The sequence below is a fragment of the Hylobates moloch genome, unplaced genomic scaffold (assembly GCF_009828535.3).
Source record: "Hylobates moloch isolate HMO894 unplaced genomic scaffold, HMol_V3 SCAFFOLD_14, whole genome shotgun sequence".
Taxonomy (NCBI): Eukaryota; Metazoa; Chordata; class Mammalia; order Primates; family Hylobatidae; genus Hylobates; species Hylobates moloch.
This window is the reverse complement of record NW_026652289.1, coordinates 121,802-139,239: the sequence shown is the minus strand read 5'-3', so window position 1 is coordinate 139,239 and position 17,438 is coordinate 121,802. Positions and strand designations below refer to the sequence as shown.

General features: G+C 51.3%; 1 protein-coding gene across 5 annotated transcripts in view; it reads left to right on the top strand.

The window, feature by feature from the left end:
- Nucleotides 1–16,832, top strand: part of DIP2A (disco interacting protein 2 homolog A) — a 109,767-nt gene extending 92,935 nt beyond the window's left edge. For 3 of the 5 annotated variants that reach the window (XM_032174545.2, XM_032174541.2, XM_032174540.2), the window contains 14 exons: nucleotides 1,414–1,537; nucleotides 1,819–1,940; nucleotides 2,066–2,177; nucleotides 3,226–3,335; nucleotides 4,182–4,312; nucleotides 4,827–4,995; nucleotides 5,480–5,650; nucleotides 7,083–7,112; nucleotides 7,970–8,031; nucleotides 8,909–8,966; nucleotides 10,985–11,059; nucleotides 12,837–13,011; nucleotides 13,684–13,807; nucleotides 14,503–16,832. In XM_032174545.2, the coding sequence (XP_032030436.1) occupies nucleotides 1,414–1,537; nucleotides 1,819–1,940; nucleotides 2,066–2,177; nucleotides 3,226–3,335; nucleotides 4,182–4,312; nucleotides 4,827–4,995; nucleotides 5,480–5,650; nucleotides 7,083–7,112; nucleotides 7,970–8,031; nucleotides 8,909–8,966; nucleotides 10,985–11,059; nucleotides 12,837–13,011; nucleotides 13,684–13,807; nucleotides 14,503–14,755 (1,716 nt within the window). In that variant the 3' untranslated portion in view covers nucleotides 14,756–16,832. The remainder of the gene's footprint in view (nucleotides 1–1,413; nucleotides 1,538–1,818; nucleotides 1,941–2,065; nucleotides 2,178–3,225; nucleotides 3,336–4,181; nucleotides 4,313–4,826; nucleotides 4,996–5,479; nucleotides 5,651–7,082; nucleotides 7,113–7,969; nucleotides 8,032–8,908; nucleotides 8,967–10,984; nucleotides 11,060–12,836; nucleotides 13,012–13,683; nucleotides 13,808–14,502) is intronic. The other 2 variants (XM_032174544.2, XM_032174542.2) reach the window with 1 other exon arrangement.
- The last annotated feature ends 606 nt before the right edge of the window (nucleotides 16,833–17,438 follow it).

The following is a 17,438-nucleotide window of genomic DNA, read 5'->3' as shown; positions in this document are numbered from 1 at the left end:
GAGAGACTTTGTTTTTCTGGTGTATTGGAAGCATCTAGAACCATGCCCAGTAAACATTTATTTTATGATTGATTGAGTTCTAAAGCCTACAAACCAGCCAATGATTTATCATTGACCAAGGTAAAATCAGCTTATGGTGAGAAGTTCAATATCAATACAGTGGAGGGATGTGACCTGGAGTGCTGGGGAGGGGGCTTTGAATGGAACTGGGTAGCAGGGTCTATGAAGAATGATGCCTAGTGGCTCAAGGCAGGAAAGGAGGCCAGTGTGGTGGGGGCCAGGTGGTCCCAGGTAGGGGATGCAGATAAGGCTGGGGGTCGCTGGGTTTTCCCTAAGGATGCAGTGGGATCCCGGACCTTGCAGGCTTTGAGTCCCAGTCCAGATCTCAGGTTCTGTCCTGATGGGGCCCTGACTCACATGGACTGGCAAAGCTCCCGGGATTTGGAATCTCAGGATCTGCCCAGCCCTTGTGCCTGGACACAGCACATAAGTGCGTCCACTGGTCTCTCTCTTCCACTGCCTTCTGTGAGTAGAAGCCACCAATCGAGAAGCAGGAAGTTTTGATGTTACACTGGTCTGCTCTAGAGTTTTATATTTATTAGACTGAATTGCACTTTTTGTCTTCTTAAGAAGGACTAAAAAAGCTGCGAGGCCTGGCAGGGGATCAGGGAGGATGAGTGTCCTGAGCAGAGAGGTAGGGTTACAAGGTATTTCTGTTTGCATTGAACTGGTCACATAGCCCCAGTGCCCCTCAGCAGAGAGACAGGGTGAATGAAGGAGCTGGTGCAGTCAGTCCTAGAGGAGACACACAGATGCCTCTGAGAAAGCCGGTTGCAGATGACACAGGCCCAGGCTCAGTGCAGGTGACCTGTGGGCATGCAAAATAGTACAATTCAGGGATGTTTGCTTATCGCTTATTATTTGTTTATAATGGTGTTGTATGGAATATTTTATTGAAAAGGCCAGAAAGGTCTTCTTTAGCCACGTGTTTCTGGCTCTGCGCTGGGTGAATGGAGTGCCTGCGTCTCTCCCTCTTAGCTGGGACCACACAGGAGATGCTTGCGTGCCTGTCCCTTCACTGCTAGTGAGAGAGTACAGATGGTGAGAAAAGACACCAGTCGCGGACCATGTGCGGTGGCTTATGCCTGTAATCCCAGCCCTTTGAGAGGCTGAAGCAGGCAGATCACTTGAGGTCAGGAGTTCGAGACTAGCCTGGCCAACATGGTGAAACCCCATCTCTACCAAAAAAAAAGACACCAGCCGCACGCCTAGGACTGACACATTGTCATTATCATGGACCCTAATCACAAGGTGTTGTGTGCAGTGGCGTGCAGGTGGTGTGCATGCAATCTGCGAACAGCCTACCTGCACGCGCCAGCACGCAGAAGATGAGCTCAAAGATCGCTTTCCTAGGGCACCGTCACAAGCACTGCAACCTGTGTCCAGCTGCACAAAAGGGCTGAGAGAGTGGCCGCGGCTCTGATGGAGAAGGGAAGGCTGAGTGTTGGGGACCATGTGGCTCTGGTCTACCCACCAGGTGGGCTCACTGTGGGGCTGTCCACCTGCAGCTCTTTGTAAGCAGCCACCTATCCTGAGCAGCCCCCTAGACATTCCCTCCCCGAAGCATCTTCCAAAACTAAGCTCAGCCCCTCCTCTCTGCATGTGTCTGCCTCCTCAGCTCAGCTACCCCTTTGGAAACCCAGGAGTCACCCATGCCCCCCCAGCACCATCTCCCTCCTCTGTCACAGGAACAGTGAACAGAGGCTGGTGGGAGCCTCTTGCGGCCGGCCTCCTCACAGCCAGTCCTTGTCTCCACAGGGGTGGACCTCATCGCCGCGTTCTATGGCTGCTTGTACTGTGGCTGCGTGCCTGTCACCGTACGGCCCCCGCACCCTCAGAACCTCGGCACCACACTGCCCACCGTCAAGATGATCGTGGAGGTGCGCCTACCTGGCCCGCGGGTCAGGGTCTGTGAGTGGGAGGCTGCAAGGCTGCCCTCCGCTGCCCCCTTTTCTGGGCAGCTCGAGTGGCCCCACCCACCCACCCTTGGCCCCTCGCCATGCAGGTCAGCAAGTCTGCATGCGTCCTCACCACGCAGGCTGTCACACGGCTGCTCAGGTCCAAGGAGGCTGCTGCTGCCGTGGACATCAGGACCTGGCCCACCATCCTAGACACAGGTGCGTGCCCTCACACTGCCCAGGACCAGTCTCTTTTCCTTTCTTCGTTGTAGGTGTGGTGTGGCGTGGCTGCCGTCCAAAAACACACGTGAGGCAAGAGCAGTCCTGGCAGGAGCCTGGCTGACAGCAGGGGGTGCCCCGGGCCCTGGTGGGGAGTAGGGGTCCCTGTCCCATGTGTAAACCCATGCTCCACTCAGCCCACAGCAGGCGCACCCAGTCCCAAGTGGTGTGGAGCACAGCCTTGCCCCTCTCACCCGCCTCCTACTGGCATGGGGGCTGGCAGCTCTCTGAGGCTTTCTGCAAACGCTTTGAGGACACAGCTCCCACCGCATGCCGCCACTCCAGCATCCTTGTCCCCATCATTGGTGAATGCTGTCATGCCCCATGAAATGCTGTGAGCCAACAGGGTGAGGGTCAGAAACTCCCCTGGCTCTCCTCTGCCGTGGACCTGTCTCAGCCTGGGCTGGGTGGGGCTGGGCCAGGGCAGCTGGTGTAGGGGAGGGCAGGCTCAGAGCCAGACAGCTGGCCATGGCACCAAAGCCTCATGGGCTTGCCTCAAGGGGAGCAGTGCCTGCCCTGCTGAGCCTGTGTCCAGTTGCACCCAGGGAGGCAGTGGTGTCTGGCTCATGGGGCCACGAGAACTTGATGAAGCACGCAGAACCCAGAGCCCGTCCATAGCTATTCTTGCTGTGGTCGGGACTCGGCTCATCTGGGCTTTGCCATCGGCTCTGTGACCTTTGGCAAATCCCCAGTCCTCTAATCTTTCCTACTGGTCAGTGACGTGATGCCTCCCCTCTTCGCCCTGCCTCGTCCCCCATCCCCACAGGCTCAGTGTGGTCTTGGTGGGACCAGGTAGCGTTTCGATGAAGAATGAAATACGCTTTCCTGAGCACACACAGCCTGCATCGTCATGGCCCCACTCCCGTCTGAGCTCACTCTCTGCAGGACTCCCAAGGACAAATCATGTGTCGCCTCTTGCCTGTCAAAGCCCAGAGCGTTCAGAATACATGTGGGAACGCTAATGTTGCTGGTGTCTCCTGTTTAACAGATGACATCCCGAAAAAGAAGGTAGCGAGCATTTTCAGGCCTCCCTCCCCCGATGTCCTCGCATACTTGGACTTCAGCGTGTCAACCACTGGGATATTAGCGGGAGTGAAGGTACGTCCTCTGAAATCTTGTTCGCTTCAGCCCCTAGAAATCAGGAGGAGTGGACAGAAAAGATGTCAGATGCAGATTTAAACCGGCAGGTCCTTCTTACGCAAAGCACAAAGCAACAAATATTGCTTCTTAAGATTTGTGTTAAATACCAGTAAACGCTAAAATGTGATTAGCCTGAGAGTAATGCGTTTTCTGATGCATTTTGGTCATGTCTAAACTTTCTGATTTATGACTGTCTAGCTTACAGGAACTGGTGGCTTTGAAGAATCTCTTACCTTGCTGGGAGTCAATAGCTCAATTAAAATTTTTCAGGCGGGGCGTGGTGGCTCACGCCTGTAATCCCAGCACTTTGGGAGGCCGAGGCGGGTGGATCACAAGATCAAGAGATGGAGACCATCCTGGCCAACGTGGTGAAACCCCGTCTCTACTAAAAATACAAAAAATTAGCTGGGCATGGTGGCGGGTGCCTCTAATCCCAGATAGGAGGCTGAGGCAGGAGAATTACTTGAACCTGGGAGGCAGAGGTTGCAGTGAGCTGAGATTGTGCCATTGCACTCCAGCCTGGGTGACAGAGCAAGACTCTGCCTCAAAAAAAAAGAAAAAAAAATTCAGTATCCTGAAATTTTGTTTCAAAGATTTTTAGTGTACCATTTCTTGGGTATTATTTAGGTTATATGGGGATTTGAGCCAACCATCTTTTAAGGAAATAAATATGATGTTTGGTAGTTTGGAGCTATGGTCTAGCCACGTGAACAGCAGACGCTGCCATCCACCCTCTCCCCTCCTGCACATCACTGAATTTCATTTCACTTTTTTTTTTTTTTTGAACTTTATTTTACTCCTAAGATGTCGCACGCGGCCACAAGCGCCTTATGCCGCTCCATAAAGCTGCAGTGTGAGCTGTACCCATCGCGGCAGATCGCCATCTGCCTCGACCCCTACTGTGGCCTTGGTTTTGCCCTGTGGTGTCTGTGCAGGTGAGTGCAGGGCCCCTGCTGCCTGCCAGGCGGGAGCAGCTCGTGTGGCTCTTAGGAACCTTGGCCTTCTAAAGCACCTTTTCTGGGTGCTCAGGAAGCCAATGAGACGTGTGTGAGTGGGTTTGTTTGGGGATGAAGTGGGTTAGAGTCTGAGTCTGAAATTGAGTGAAAATACATTTTTCATTAAATACACTGTCCATTATCAGTGCTTGGGAAGAATCTGCTTGATTCCTTCAAACACTAGAAAGTGGTGACCCGTCTCTAGAAGTGAATGCCTCTGGAGTGGTGTCCCCGGATGCTCTCCAAGTGTTTGGAGCAGAGCTCAGGACCCCGTGCCTGCCATCCCCCAACCTTCACCCTGTGGCATGTTTTCCACCAAACCCCCCCACTTGGTGTCAGAACAGAATCATGCCCCTGTTGTGGCTGGAAAAGAAGTGTCCTTGAGGAAGGGAAGAGTGGAGTGCCCAGGGTGCTGGGTGGGCAGGCGGAGCCTCACGAGCCTTCCGTCTCGCAGTGTCTACTCGGGACACCAATCAGTGCTGGTGCCCCCGCTGGAGCTGGAGAGCAACGTGTCCCTGTGGCTGTCGGCCGTCAGCCAGTACAAGGCCCGCGTCACCTTCTGCTCCTACTCTGTGATGGAGATGTGCACCAAGGGCCTGGGCGCACAGACGGGTGTCCTCAGGGTGAGTGCCCAGACCTGGGCTTCTGAGTGTGCTGCAGACCACAGCCCTGGGAAGTTTAAAAACAACAAAACAAGACTCCCAAGGCCCCTCCCTGCAGTTTGAGGAAGTAGAGAAAACCCTTTCCCACTAGGGGCCCTATGTACACATCCGTCCTCCCGTGGCCCACCTGTCTCTGCAGCTCCACACCCTGCAGGAGAGGAGGGTGGGGGCGGGGGTAGGGCAGAGTCCCTGCGAGATAGCAGGGTGGGCAGGTGTGGGATGCAGGTGTGGCTGCGTGGGAGGGCAGGTGTGGGATGCAGGTCAGATGGGAATCCTTTAGTGCATCCACACTTAGGATTCTGTGGGACAGACACAGCCTGCGGAGAGGAGGTTGGTGTCCAACTCCACCTCTGTGTGCCCACCCGGAGATTTCCCAAGACAGTGCCCGGGGCCCTGGCAACTCACTTGGCTGTGGCTGTGGCCTGACTGCTCACCCCTCCCGCAGATGAAGGGGGTAAACCTGTCATGTGTGCGCACATGCATGGTGGTCGCCGAGGAGCGGCCCAGGATTGCGCTGACCCAGTCCTTCTCCAAGCTCTTCAAGGACCTGGGCCTCCCGGCCCGTGCCGTAAGCACCACGTTCGGGTGCAGGGTCAACGTGGCCATCTGCCTCCAGGTGAGGTGCTTGGGGCCTGCGGTTCTCGAAAGCTGGCTGTTGGCAGCATGGAGACCAAGTTTCCCAGTTGTTACTGTGCAGTTTTGTACCTGCCTGATCTATTTCTCCTTCTCTGAGCCTTTGATATTTCATTTCCATGTAACATTTTAGCTTCAAGGGCCTTATTTTTAAAGATATTCTATTCTAGTTGAAGAAAGGCTTATTTGGAAAAAAACACAAATTGTTTTTGAACAGTGACTAATATCTTAACTGTAAGACTCTCTAAGTTAGATATAAAACACAGCTAAGTTCTTAAAGCAAGATTGAACTTACTGTTTTAAGATATCTAGCAATATTAAATTAAAACATTAATAAATGTGGTAATTTGTATTGACTCAAATTCATTTCTGAAACCATGAAATGTCTTATTAAAAGGAAGCACCAAGTTTCAGGCCAGGAGTGGTGGCTCATGCCTGTAATCCCAGCACTTTGGGAGGCCGAGGCAGGCGGATCACCTGAGGTCAGGAATTCGAGACCAGCCTGGACAATATGATGAGACCTCGTCTCTACTAAAAATACAAAAATTAGCCGGCTGGTGGTGTGCGCCTGTTGTCCCGGCTACTTGGGCGGTTGAGGCACAAGAATCGCTTGAACCTGGGAAGAGGAGGTTGCAGTGAGCCAAGATTTCACCACTGCACTCCAGCCTGGGCGAAAGAGCGAGACCCTGTCTCAAAAAAAAAAAAAAATAGGTATCACCAAGTTTCAGAGATTGAAGAGCTCATGGCAGTTCTGTTTATTGCTTCCTCAGATAGCTACAGCTATTTCCCAGATTTTGGACTAGTATCTCAATTTCATTTCTTTCTAAAAACATCTTAAAACCAAATGGCTTTTTAGATAACCCTACATATTGCATGCCTTATTCACCCACATAGTACAAGAATAGCTGGAAAGAAGTGGCACCTGTCCGTGCCAGAGCAGGGCTGAGTGCAGGTCTGTCTCTGTTTCCAAAGTGTTTGCTTGGCCTTGTGCCTCCCCATCACAGTGGCAGCGCACGCAGGGCAGGGCGGGGGCTCTGCTCACACCCTCTTCACCACAAAAAGACCCCTGACCACTCAAGCCTCAGACCCTTGTCACACAGCAGAGGAGATCGGGCGGGAGCCTTTTGTGAGCTCGCTTCCTGTGTAGGCTGTGGCTGAGCGTGGGTGCCGGCCTTTGTGTTAGCGGCTCTGTGTCTGCAAGCCTGGGGCCTCCTTGCTAGACGTCGGAAGGGTGTGGATGCCACACATGATTGCAGAAATGATGTTAATGGGATGTTCACGTTTGCTCTTTAAGATACAGAGGTGGGTTTTGCTCTCTCTTTCCCTGTGTTTCTCATGTGGCTGCTGCTTCTGTGTGTGTTTCCTGTGGCTGTCTCCTCCCTGTCTCACTCTGCTGCCTCCTTGGCCTCTGTCAGCCCAACAGGCTGGGAAAGCTGGCTGAGCAGGTATGACCTTGACCTTGACCTTGTTGGTGCCTCTGTGCTTCCCCCTCCCATGAGTTCATGTGACTTTCTCGTGAATTCTAGACAAACATGTTTCTTTTGCTGTCTTGCTTTGTTCACAGTGGGTATTACTTGACATATTACAAAAGCTCCCTTGTAACCAAATTTAAAAGTAAAACTATTTTCAAAAAACGTTAATGCTCATAGCATTGCCTTGGGAGGAAGGGCTGTGTTTAGTTCCAGTGCAGAGGTGTTTAATTCCAGTGCAGGCATAGCTTATGTTGTCTGGGATCTTTAAGGGTGATGTTGATCAGAGTACTCATTTAATTGATGTTCCTTATTGAATAAAATGACACATAATGTCCTTTAGTCGGGATTAATGTTAACTGTAATATTCAGAAAGGAAGGGAGTAGAAAGGTGAAGGCTGCCGTCCATCTCACCTGAGTGAGTCTCAGCTGTGAGCAGTCCCCAGTAGAATTAGGCTGGTTGGTGAGAGGCCAGGCCCTGTCTGACAGCATGGTGGAAATGCCCCTCAAATCCTAATGGTGTTTTCATCACAGCAAAAGACCAGTGGGAATAGAAAGTTGTTAGAACTGAAATGTAAAATGGCATGATTTGGTGTTTTCAGAGTCATTGAGTGTTTCGCTCAATATTGTCAAGCTCTGTGGATGTTTGGATGGAAAGCATCAGCCTGCCTGGGGGACCTCAAACCCCTAGGCAGACTCACTGCAGGGAGCAGAGCTGCTACCTTCTCGGGTGTCCCTGGGGGCCAGGGAGGAGCTGCCATGCAGCTGTGCCTGTAGAAACAAGATGTAAGTGAGGCCCCTGAACAGAAGTTCCTCTGCTGCTCTCCTTCCAGGGCACAGCTGGCCCAGACCCCACAACCGTCTACGTGGACATGCGGGCACTGCGCCATGACAGGTAATGCTCCTAGCCTGCCTGGCCCCATTCATACCCAGTGGCAAAGTGATGCAGACCAGGTCTGCACTGACTGTGCACCCCCGGGACCCAGGCATTAGAGGACAGCTGGGCCAAGTCAGGCCTACCTGGACACCTGGATGGGCACATGAGAGGACAGCTGGCTACATTGGGCCATCTGCATCAAGAGGAAGAGGAGAGCAGTGTGCCCCACTCCAGGCGTGCCTCCCAGGGGAGCTCAGTGTCTATCTCCGTGCACCCGTGTCCCCAGGGCTGCAGTTAACATCCCTTTATCTGTCACACAACCAGGAAGAATAAGAGTGGCCCCTGTGACATTTGGTTTTTAGAGGGACAGGGACAGAAGACAAGTTATCCATCTGCTGGATACGCAAGAACGTTTCTTACCCGATGCTGTCATAGAATCTGACTTAGTTTTCATCTTGATAAACGATGGTGGTGCATACAGTGTGTGCTTGCTGGTCTGTGGTCAGATGTGTATCAGGGCCCCTCCCAGCTTTGAAGCTCAGATCCCAGTCCTGGATTCTCAAGTATGGCCACACTGCAGCTTGATGTAAACACTAGGTTTAGCTTACTTGGCGCCAGGGGCCTGCTGGGTTCAGGGAGGACCTAAAAGAAATGTAGAGTGAGCTGCTGTGAGCACATGGGGTGGGTGGCGAGTGCATGCGGGCGGCGGCACTTGGGACCGCAGCATGGTTGGGGTGTCCCTGCCATTCGTGGCAGGTGTGCTGTGGAAAGGTTGACATCCTGACTGTTGTCAACAGACCCTCCAGGTGATCATTTCCAACCTCATGATCTGCCCTTTCAGACATTACTACCTGTGTAGTAAATTTTATACTGAAATTGTTCCCTTAATTTTTAGGGTACGTTTGGTAGAACGGGGTTCTCCGCACAGCCTGCCATTGATGGAGTCTGGAAAGGTAGTGGAAACCAAGACGCGTGCATTCTGAGTCGTGTCTGACCTTTGTCTGAAGCATCACCCCGTGGAGGGTGCTGGGGGCTGCGGCTTTGATGAACACGGGTCGACTTCTGGTTGGGGTGGGCTCAGCTGCTGCAGAAGCCTCCTTCCCTCCTTTGTGGCTGGTACATAGAATTACTTAGTTATGTCTTTAAACACACATCTGAGCTCAAAGCCAAGAAAGGGAGAACTTCAGGTTCAGGAATAAAGAACTCCCACTGGGTGAGTGGCAGGCCTCAGGCCCCTGGGGCCAGGGCCGTGGAGCGGGGGTCCGGCCCACCTACACATTTAGAGTTAAATGGAGTGGCCCTGGCCATAAGTTGGAGATGGCAAAATCTCATGCCCTAGTTTAGGGTGTCAGCAGGGAAGAGGCCCCCAGAGCCTGTGGGGGATCTAGGGGATCCTGAGATGGCCCAAGGACTCCCAGGAAAAAACTGAGATGCTGCAAGGGGTCAGCAGACTTAGGCACAGAACAGCATCCTCTGAACCAGGAAAGGTTCAAAGGAAGGAGGAGAAGCCACACAGCCCAGGAGGGCAGCATGAAGAGTAAGCCAGGCTTGATATGAGCCGGGGGTCCTGGTGCCTTCACAACCCCAGAGGCAAGAGAAGGAGCTTGGCCACCCTGACTCCGTTCACTGCCATGGCCACAGCCACCTGTGGGGAGTCAGAGAGGGGTCCAGAGAGGGACCCAGCCAAGCCATGTGATGTCCAGGACACAGACTCCTGCAGGGCAGCAGGGGTGAGACTGCGGACAGAAGGCACAGCTGCTGTGAGGGCCTCGAGGTGGGAGCTACAGGGAGGCCAGTGTGGAGAGCAGAAGGAGTGCGTGAGTGAGTGAACTCACTTGCAGGTGCAGGGGCTTGAAAAGCTCCCTTCCCATGTCCCGTTATAGTCACTTTAGGCGGTAGACCAGCCGAGAGTGGAGTTGGGTGAACTTAGTGGACAGCACATCTGCGGGAGCCGTGGGCTGCTGCACGTCCTCCCTTCTCTGAGCACAGGGACATGTGAGCCGCCATTGCACACAGCCCTGCATCATCCTTGGTGTAAACTCAGCAGGTTTCCCTGGGTCATGGGGCCTCCACGTCGCTCTTTGCCCTGCCCTGCCATGTACAGCCGCACTGTAATTGTTTAGCTCACCCCCTTTTATTGGGCGTTTTTTCCTATTTTGCTGTTACAATCACTTGGGCCTGATAGGTTTGTGTCCTGGAAAGAGCTCTGGTTTTGGGGCTCAGCTGGGACATGCAGGGAGAAGGTGGAGGCTCCAACAGCATCTGGGGAAACAAAACAGTCCCACTCCGCCGGGGAGGGTCTGGTGCTAACCATAGCTCACACCTCCGTGTGGCCCCTCGTCCCCTTCTCTTGCCTGCCCTGAGCCTGCAGTGTCATTGCCCCCATTTCATACGTGAGGAAACTGAGGACACAGAACAAGCATCCAGGCCTTGTGCAGTCAGGTGGTCTGACCTGAGCCCAGTGAGGGAACACTGGGACCGGGCCTGGGAGGCCAGGTAAGAGATGGTGGCCTCTTGCCGTCCTGAATTGGCACAGAGCCAGTGCTCAGTGGTTGGACCGACTTGGAGTCACAGGCAGGAAGAACTTCCTCATGGTCAGGTTCCTGGCCAAGAACTAGGACAGACATGTGCCTCCTGCAGGGCTGGGCACAGCAGGGTCACTGCACCCCTGGATGGATGCCCATCAGGTGCGCCGGCATCACCTGGCTGATTGTCTTTGTAGGCTTAGTGACCCTCTGCCCCTCCGGATCCCTTCTCAGGAACTGGAGTCATTTTGCTTATTTCTATTAACATCTCTTATTTCTTTCAAAATTCAAAGTCAAATTTGGAGCAGCCTCTAAACTTCCTGACCTGACATAAGCACATCAGTCCTGCAGGCCAACTTCTGAGGGACGTTATTTTAATGTCACTGAATCAAGAGAGTCTCGTGTCATGTTTTCTTTGACAAGGGACATAGCTCTCCTCCTTCCAGATCCTCCCCGGCGTGAAGGTCATCATCGCACACACCGAGACCAAAGGACCCTTGGGAGACTCACACCTGGGAGAGGTGAGCTGAGGGCAGGGGCCCGTGGGAGGGGCTTGAGCCCTCCAGCCTCACCAGCTTCACCTTCCTTCCCTTTTTGCTTCAGATTTTGGAATTCTAAACTGTGGAATAACACTTGCCTTTGGGAATCTACCAGAAACCATTTGGCCCTTCCCCCATGTACCTCCCAGACCCAGTTCCTATGTAGGATTTTGGGGTACTGTAGGACAAACTGCCTCATCCCTAGGTTGACCTAACCAACAGAGGGGAACCCCTAGGTTTGAGGGCACTGATAGGTGAGAGGAGCTGCACAGGAACCAGTGGCAGTGTGGAAAACAGCTACCTTGTGCAGGACCCAGCAGCTGCTACGTAACGTGGTCCCTGGCACCCAGGCAGGAGCACAGACCCAGGGGGAACTGGCAATAGGGAACTCTGCACCAGTAGAGTTCGGGGCCTCCACCTGCAGCTGGGAGGTTTGAGGAGCTAAGAGCCCTTGTCCTGAGGACACAGGTGGAGGGTGTGGGTCTCCCTGAGAACACAGAGGCTATACAGGAATCCGTTGGGTTGAAATGTCTACATGTATTGCACGTACATCTTGCTGTAATTTGGGACAGGCATGACTCATTATTTACAGGCAGTGGTGGCAGCTTGACGTGCAGTCATGTCCCGAATGTGCAGATTGATTTGTTGTCATGGGAGCATAAGGGCTCACGTTCCTAGTCCTATTCTCCTGGGGAATGTGCTGTCAAATTGATGTCTTCAAACCAGGTGGGCACAGGCATCATTTGTGGGCTCTGCTGTGAAGCCAGACTGGGGGCTTCCAGCAAGCCGTGCCCAGAGGGAAATCACTCAGCCTCAGCCGGCTTCTCCTGACTGGGACAAGGGTGTGAGCGTGCGGCCCCTCAGGTGGCCTTACCATGTCCTGATGGGAAGGTGTCCTGGGTCCCAATCCTGAGTGTGGCTGGAGTGAAGGACCCTCCCCTCAACCATCCCACTTCCTGCACAGCCAAACCCAGGTCTGTAAGTCAAGGGTGTGCCCACAAGAAATGGAGAGTCTGAGCCAGGCATGGGGACCCACCCCTTGTGGCAGATGCTCAAGGGAAACGTCCCTATTGGCCACCCCCTTCTCTTTCGGACGCTGCCATGCAGGGGCGTCTTAGAGCCAGTAGAACTGACTGGGGGTTCTGGACGGACTCTGTCTAGAAGGGCCCCGTGACACTTGGTCCTGCAGGCACAGGCCTCTGGTCCCTTGGTCTGCACGGATGCACAAAATGTGTACGTGTGTAGATATGCGGGTGCACACAAACACGTGCACATGGATAGTGGACACACACAAACACGCATGGGGCTGACGTTAACCCTGGGACGTGCCATCTGTTTTCAGGGCCTCTGTCTTACTGTGAGTCGGAGCAGCTGCACGCTCTCCACTCTGTAGGAACCCTCATCCCTTCAGCCTGTCCCTGTTGTGGAATTTGGGTTGTTCCCAGCCCTCTCTTATTGCCAACAATAGTTGGATGTGAGGAAGGTGGAATTGCCCCTCTCTACTTACCCATGTAGGATAGAGTCCTACAGATGACATTCTTGGGTCAAAAGGAGAAACACAGTATTTAAGGAGAGAAAAGTTATGTTTGCTTTCTGTGCCTGTAATTTAAGTTCATAAAATAAGAGACAATGAATATTATCCACCCCAACTTCATTCAGTGTTTTCTGGAGCATTATTCTTGGCCAGCGGATGTCTCGTGACAGAATCTGAACTCGGTGGTTGGTAACACATCACATTCTTGTCCTCTGGGCCCACCAGATCTGGGTAAGCAGCCCCCACAATGCCACCGGGTACTACACGGTTTACGGGGAGGAGGCGCTTCATGCTGACCACTTCAGTGCCCGGCTGAGTTTTGGAGACACACAGACCATCTGGGCAAGGACCGGCTACCTTGGCTTCCTTCGGCGAACAGAGCTCACTGATGCCAGTGGAGGTGAGAGGTTGTGGTGAAGTCCCGCGTGAGTGCTGTGTGGGGAGGACCTGGGCTCCCCAAGAGCTTAGTCACCTGCTAGCACACCTCACTCCTTGCTGTGGTCTGGTATTGCTCCGTGTTGGGGGAAGATGTTCTGACAGCGGTTTTCTCTGAAAATACTGTTTTCCCTCCATGACTGCCCCTCACTGTCCTTAGGCCCTTGGCCTCTGCCGAGGGCGTGGGGGACGGTATTGGTGATAAGGCTACCAGGCTTCTCCCCGAGGCCAGGCCGGCCTCTCCGCCGCTGCGTCTTTCCCAGTGCCTTCCCCATGCACAACCCATTCAAGGTTGTGACCAATGTCCAGAGGACTCTGTGCAGCCACCACAAGCTGGCCAGATAAGGCAGAACTTTTGGTAGCTCCTATAGATGGTGTCCCGTTCACAGAGATAAGTTATTTTTAATAATACGCTCACACTTGCTGTAACTTTCCTGAGGTGGTTCCATGCTGCAGAGATAACAGCCTGCTCTGCCAGGACCTCCCTCACCCTTTCTGCACGTGATGAGCGACCTCATGATGTTTGAGTTGAGACCTCCCTGTGCCTGAGAGCCCCTGGTTGGGCTCAGAGGATACGAGTGTCCAGACTCTGCATGCCTAAGCTTTCTGGGCACGTGTAAACACACACTGTTCACAGGGCGGCACGACGCGCTGTATGTGGTGGGGTCTCTGGATGAAACTCTGGAGCTCAGAGGCATGCGGTACCACCCCATCGACATTGAGACCTCTGTCATCCGAGCACACAGGAGCATCGCTGAGTGGTAAGAGCCCAGGTGGAGGGCGGCTCCACGTGGTCCATCCAGCCCTTCCTCCGGGCATGAGTGCTGTGCGTCGGTTGGAGCAGAGCCAAGGACTGCTGGGCCCTGGGCACAGGCCTCCTGCGTTGTCACCCTGGTCTGCAGTGGAGCTGGGTGCCGTGTAGACGAGCCCTATCTACCTTGGGCCTTGGGCATTGCCAGAGAGGGCTGAGGACTTCTTGTGGGTTCTGCCTCTGGATGTGCTTTGCAAAACATGGTGCCAGAGCACACCTTGCTGCCTTTGTTTGGGTTTGGCTTGTTTTTTTCTCCGTTTCCTTGTAAGTTGTAAGCTAAGAGATTGTCCCCAAATGCACAGGCAAAATGTAGATTTCCACAGGTCTCATCCTGAAGTGTTTCTACTTTTAATATGAGTTTCTCACATGGTTGTGACTCCTGATTCCTTCACCTGTAGGGAACTTGTGTTGGGACAGGTACAGCTTTCAGCATCAGGTAATGCTCCTGATTCTCAGTAAAAGCTTTAGTTGGAATGGACATCCTATAAAATGGATCTGGCCTGATCTTTAGATTGTGAATGGCCTTAAATGGCTGTGTGACATTGGTGGGCATCACTTTTCTTTGTGCCACCCTTTCCCAAGCATTCATTGGCCCTTGTGACCTGTGCCTGTATCTGTGTGACCCAGTCTCTCTTCTCTCTGCAGTGCCGTATTCACCTGGACCAACCTGCTGGTGGTGGTGGTGGAGCTGGATGGGCTAGAGCAGGATGCCCTGGACCTGGTGGCCCTGGTGACCAACGTGGTGCTGGAGGAGCACTACCTGGTCGTGGGAGTGGTGGTCATTGTGGACCCAGGGGTGATCCCTATCAACTCTCGGGGTGAGAAGCAGCGCATGCACCTGCGGGACGGCTTCCTGGCTGACCAGCTGGACCCCATCTATGTGGCCTACAACATGTGAGCGCAGCACACCAGCCCAGGTGCCGGAGATGAATGAGCCCCAGCATCCAAGGTGTGATGTGGGAAGACACCGCAGAGCCCGCTCACCGGGACCCGCCCTTCCTGTGCTCTTACAGATCCCGCTCAACAATTCCCCGCATCTTCTTTTAGAAAGCACTTCCTGAATTATTTAAAGAAATATTTTGAATCTGCCAAGTACATTTACAAAAACACGGATGCTGGTATTTTAACAGATGGAGAGACAAGGAAAGGAAAGGAAAGGCCTGGCGTGGGCATTGTGAGGAATCACAGGCACCGAGGTTGTTCTCTGCTGTACTGCAAGTTTGCACTTTCTTTAGGCTAAAAATATAGTTCCTGATTTTTAAAATTCAGTTATTTATTCCCACTTCAAATGACAAGTTCATATATAGAATTTACGGGAGAAACTTGAGACCATTTACGGGGAGAAGCTTGATTCTGGGAAGATAGCAGAGCACAAACCAGCTGCCTCACTTCTGTTTCACAGGGAGGCTGATGGAAAAAGGAAGCAAGCTGGACCCATCCTCCCTGCTCACAGAGGGCACTGTGGTCACACACAGTGCCTCCTCTGCCAGTTTCTTTATTGAAAGAGGTGTGCTGGCCACGGTGGCTCACACCTGTAATCCCAGCACTGTGGGAGGCCGAGGTGGGCAGATAACGAGGTCAAGGGATTGAGACCATCCTGGCTAACATGGTGAAACCCTGTCTCTACTAAAAATACAAAAAATTAGCCGGGTGTGGTGGTGGGCGCCTGTAATCCCAGCTACTCGGGAGGCTGAGGCAGGAGAATGGTATGAACCTGGGAGGCGGAGCTTGCAGTGAGCCAAGATCACACTACTGCACTCTAGCCTGGGTGACAGCGCGAGATGCCATCTTAAAAAAAAAAAAAAAGTGTGCTGCTTGTCAGCATATATTGTCACGGACACTCAATAAGTGCCATTTTGGACTGTCAAGTTTAGATGCTTTGTTTCAGAAAGATAAGCCAGCATTTAGTTTTAAATCACTTTCCTGGTTTGTAACTTGATGCTGTTTAGTTAAATTGCTAGTTTTCCTAACACTACAATATTAATTCTTCTCGTGGAAGTGTACTGATTTATTATTTTTATTCCAAGTCAGCAGATTTGGAAGCATTGTGGTAAAGTCTAAGGTTTTCGTATCCATAGTGCTGTTTGGTGAGTACCGGCAGTACAGTTGAGGGGAGCAGGGAACAGCTTTGCCTCGTATTGAAGGTGGAGATGGTTACATTCTTCACTGCCTTTCGCATTTTGAGTTGTGTGCCTATAAAATTTGGCCAAACCATTTTATTGTTTTGTTCAAACTTGACTAAGCTGAGTGATCTAAAATTATACAGAACCTAAATCAAAGAAGAGAATGTAAAGTCCTTTAGTTACTTCTAAGAATTTGAAGTCAAGCACGAATCTAAGATATAGATTATTTTTATATAGCTAATTAAGAGTATGTTATGAAATTGTTGGGTTTTTGGGGTATTGAGGGTGGAAAATTTTGTGAATCATGCATGCTTCACAGAAACAACCAGGTTTTTCCAGAATTAGTCTGGATCAGTGCCTAACAAAGCTGTTATTAATTCTCCACACATGAGACTGGCTAACTGGGCCAGCTCTCATGTTTTACTCCTGTCTGGCTACAAATAGCACTGTGCATAGTAGCCCTGTTTCCCCATGGTGTTGGACTGTGGTAAAGTATGTTGTGACATACTGGAATTCTAATAATCCTGTTGTAATTATGTACAGAATCTGTGTAACTTATTGTTGACATACAGAGGTTTGGGAAGTAGTCTAACGGACATTCCTTACAATAGAATGGCTGGGAAGGGAAAGAAAAAAAAAAAACTACCTAACTCCAATCTTAATGTTGTAGTTTTATAGCAAACAAAAATTGTCAACTTTTTGTATTGAAAGGTCAGTGGTGGTAAGACAAGGTGTCTTGTAAATTAAGATTTTAAGAAGCGCATTAAAATGTTTTAGAATTACTCTGGGAATTCTGTATATCACACTAAAATTTTTATATCATTATGTTAATAAAAGTTGTTGACTTTGTAATTCTGCATTTTGAAATGTGTGAAAAGGGTTTTTAAATTACCCCGAATAGGTTGTATTTTATTTTGCTTTTTTTTCTGACTATACAAGCAATTATGCTTATAGCATAAAATCTAGAAAGCACATTAAAGTATAAAGAAAATTAAAATTTCTTATAATTCTACCTCTGAGTAAATAGCAGCATTCGTATGTAACATAAACCCTCTCAGGGATTTATTTTTTTCTTTTTAAAAATTTTTTACAAAATTAGGATCAAGTGCTTTTTTAAGTAATTTGCTTTTGTACTTAATAAATTATAGACTTTTAAATCTATTACATATATTCTTCTACATGTTTCAATGGCTGTATTTTACAAGTGTGCCATGAGTAAATGTAGTATTTGCTGTATTGCTGTACATCAGTGTTGTTTCAACAGGACTGCAGGGAGCCCAGATGCACGTTTACACTGCCATGATTACAATTACTGCCTTGGGCTCGGTTCTTATAGGTAGAGTGAGTGGGTCAGAGTTCATGCCAGGTGTGAAGCTTTGGGTACCTGCTGCCCTCCAGAAAGGCAGGATGACAGCATGGAAAAGGCCTCTTTGCAGATGCCAAGCATGTTGGCAATGG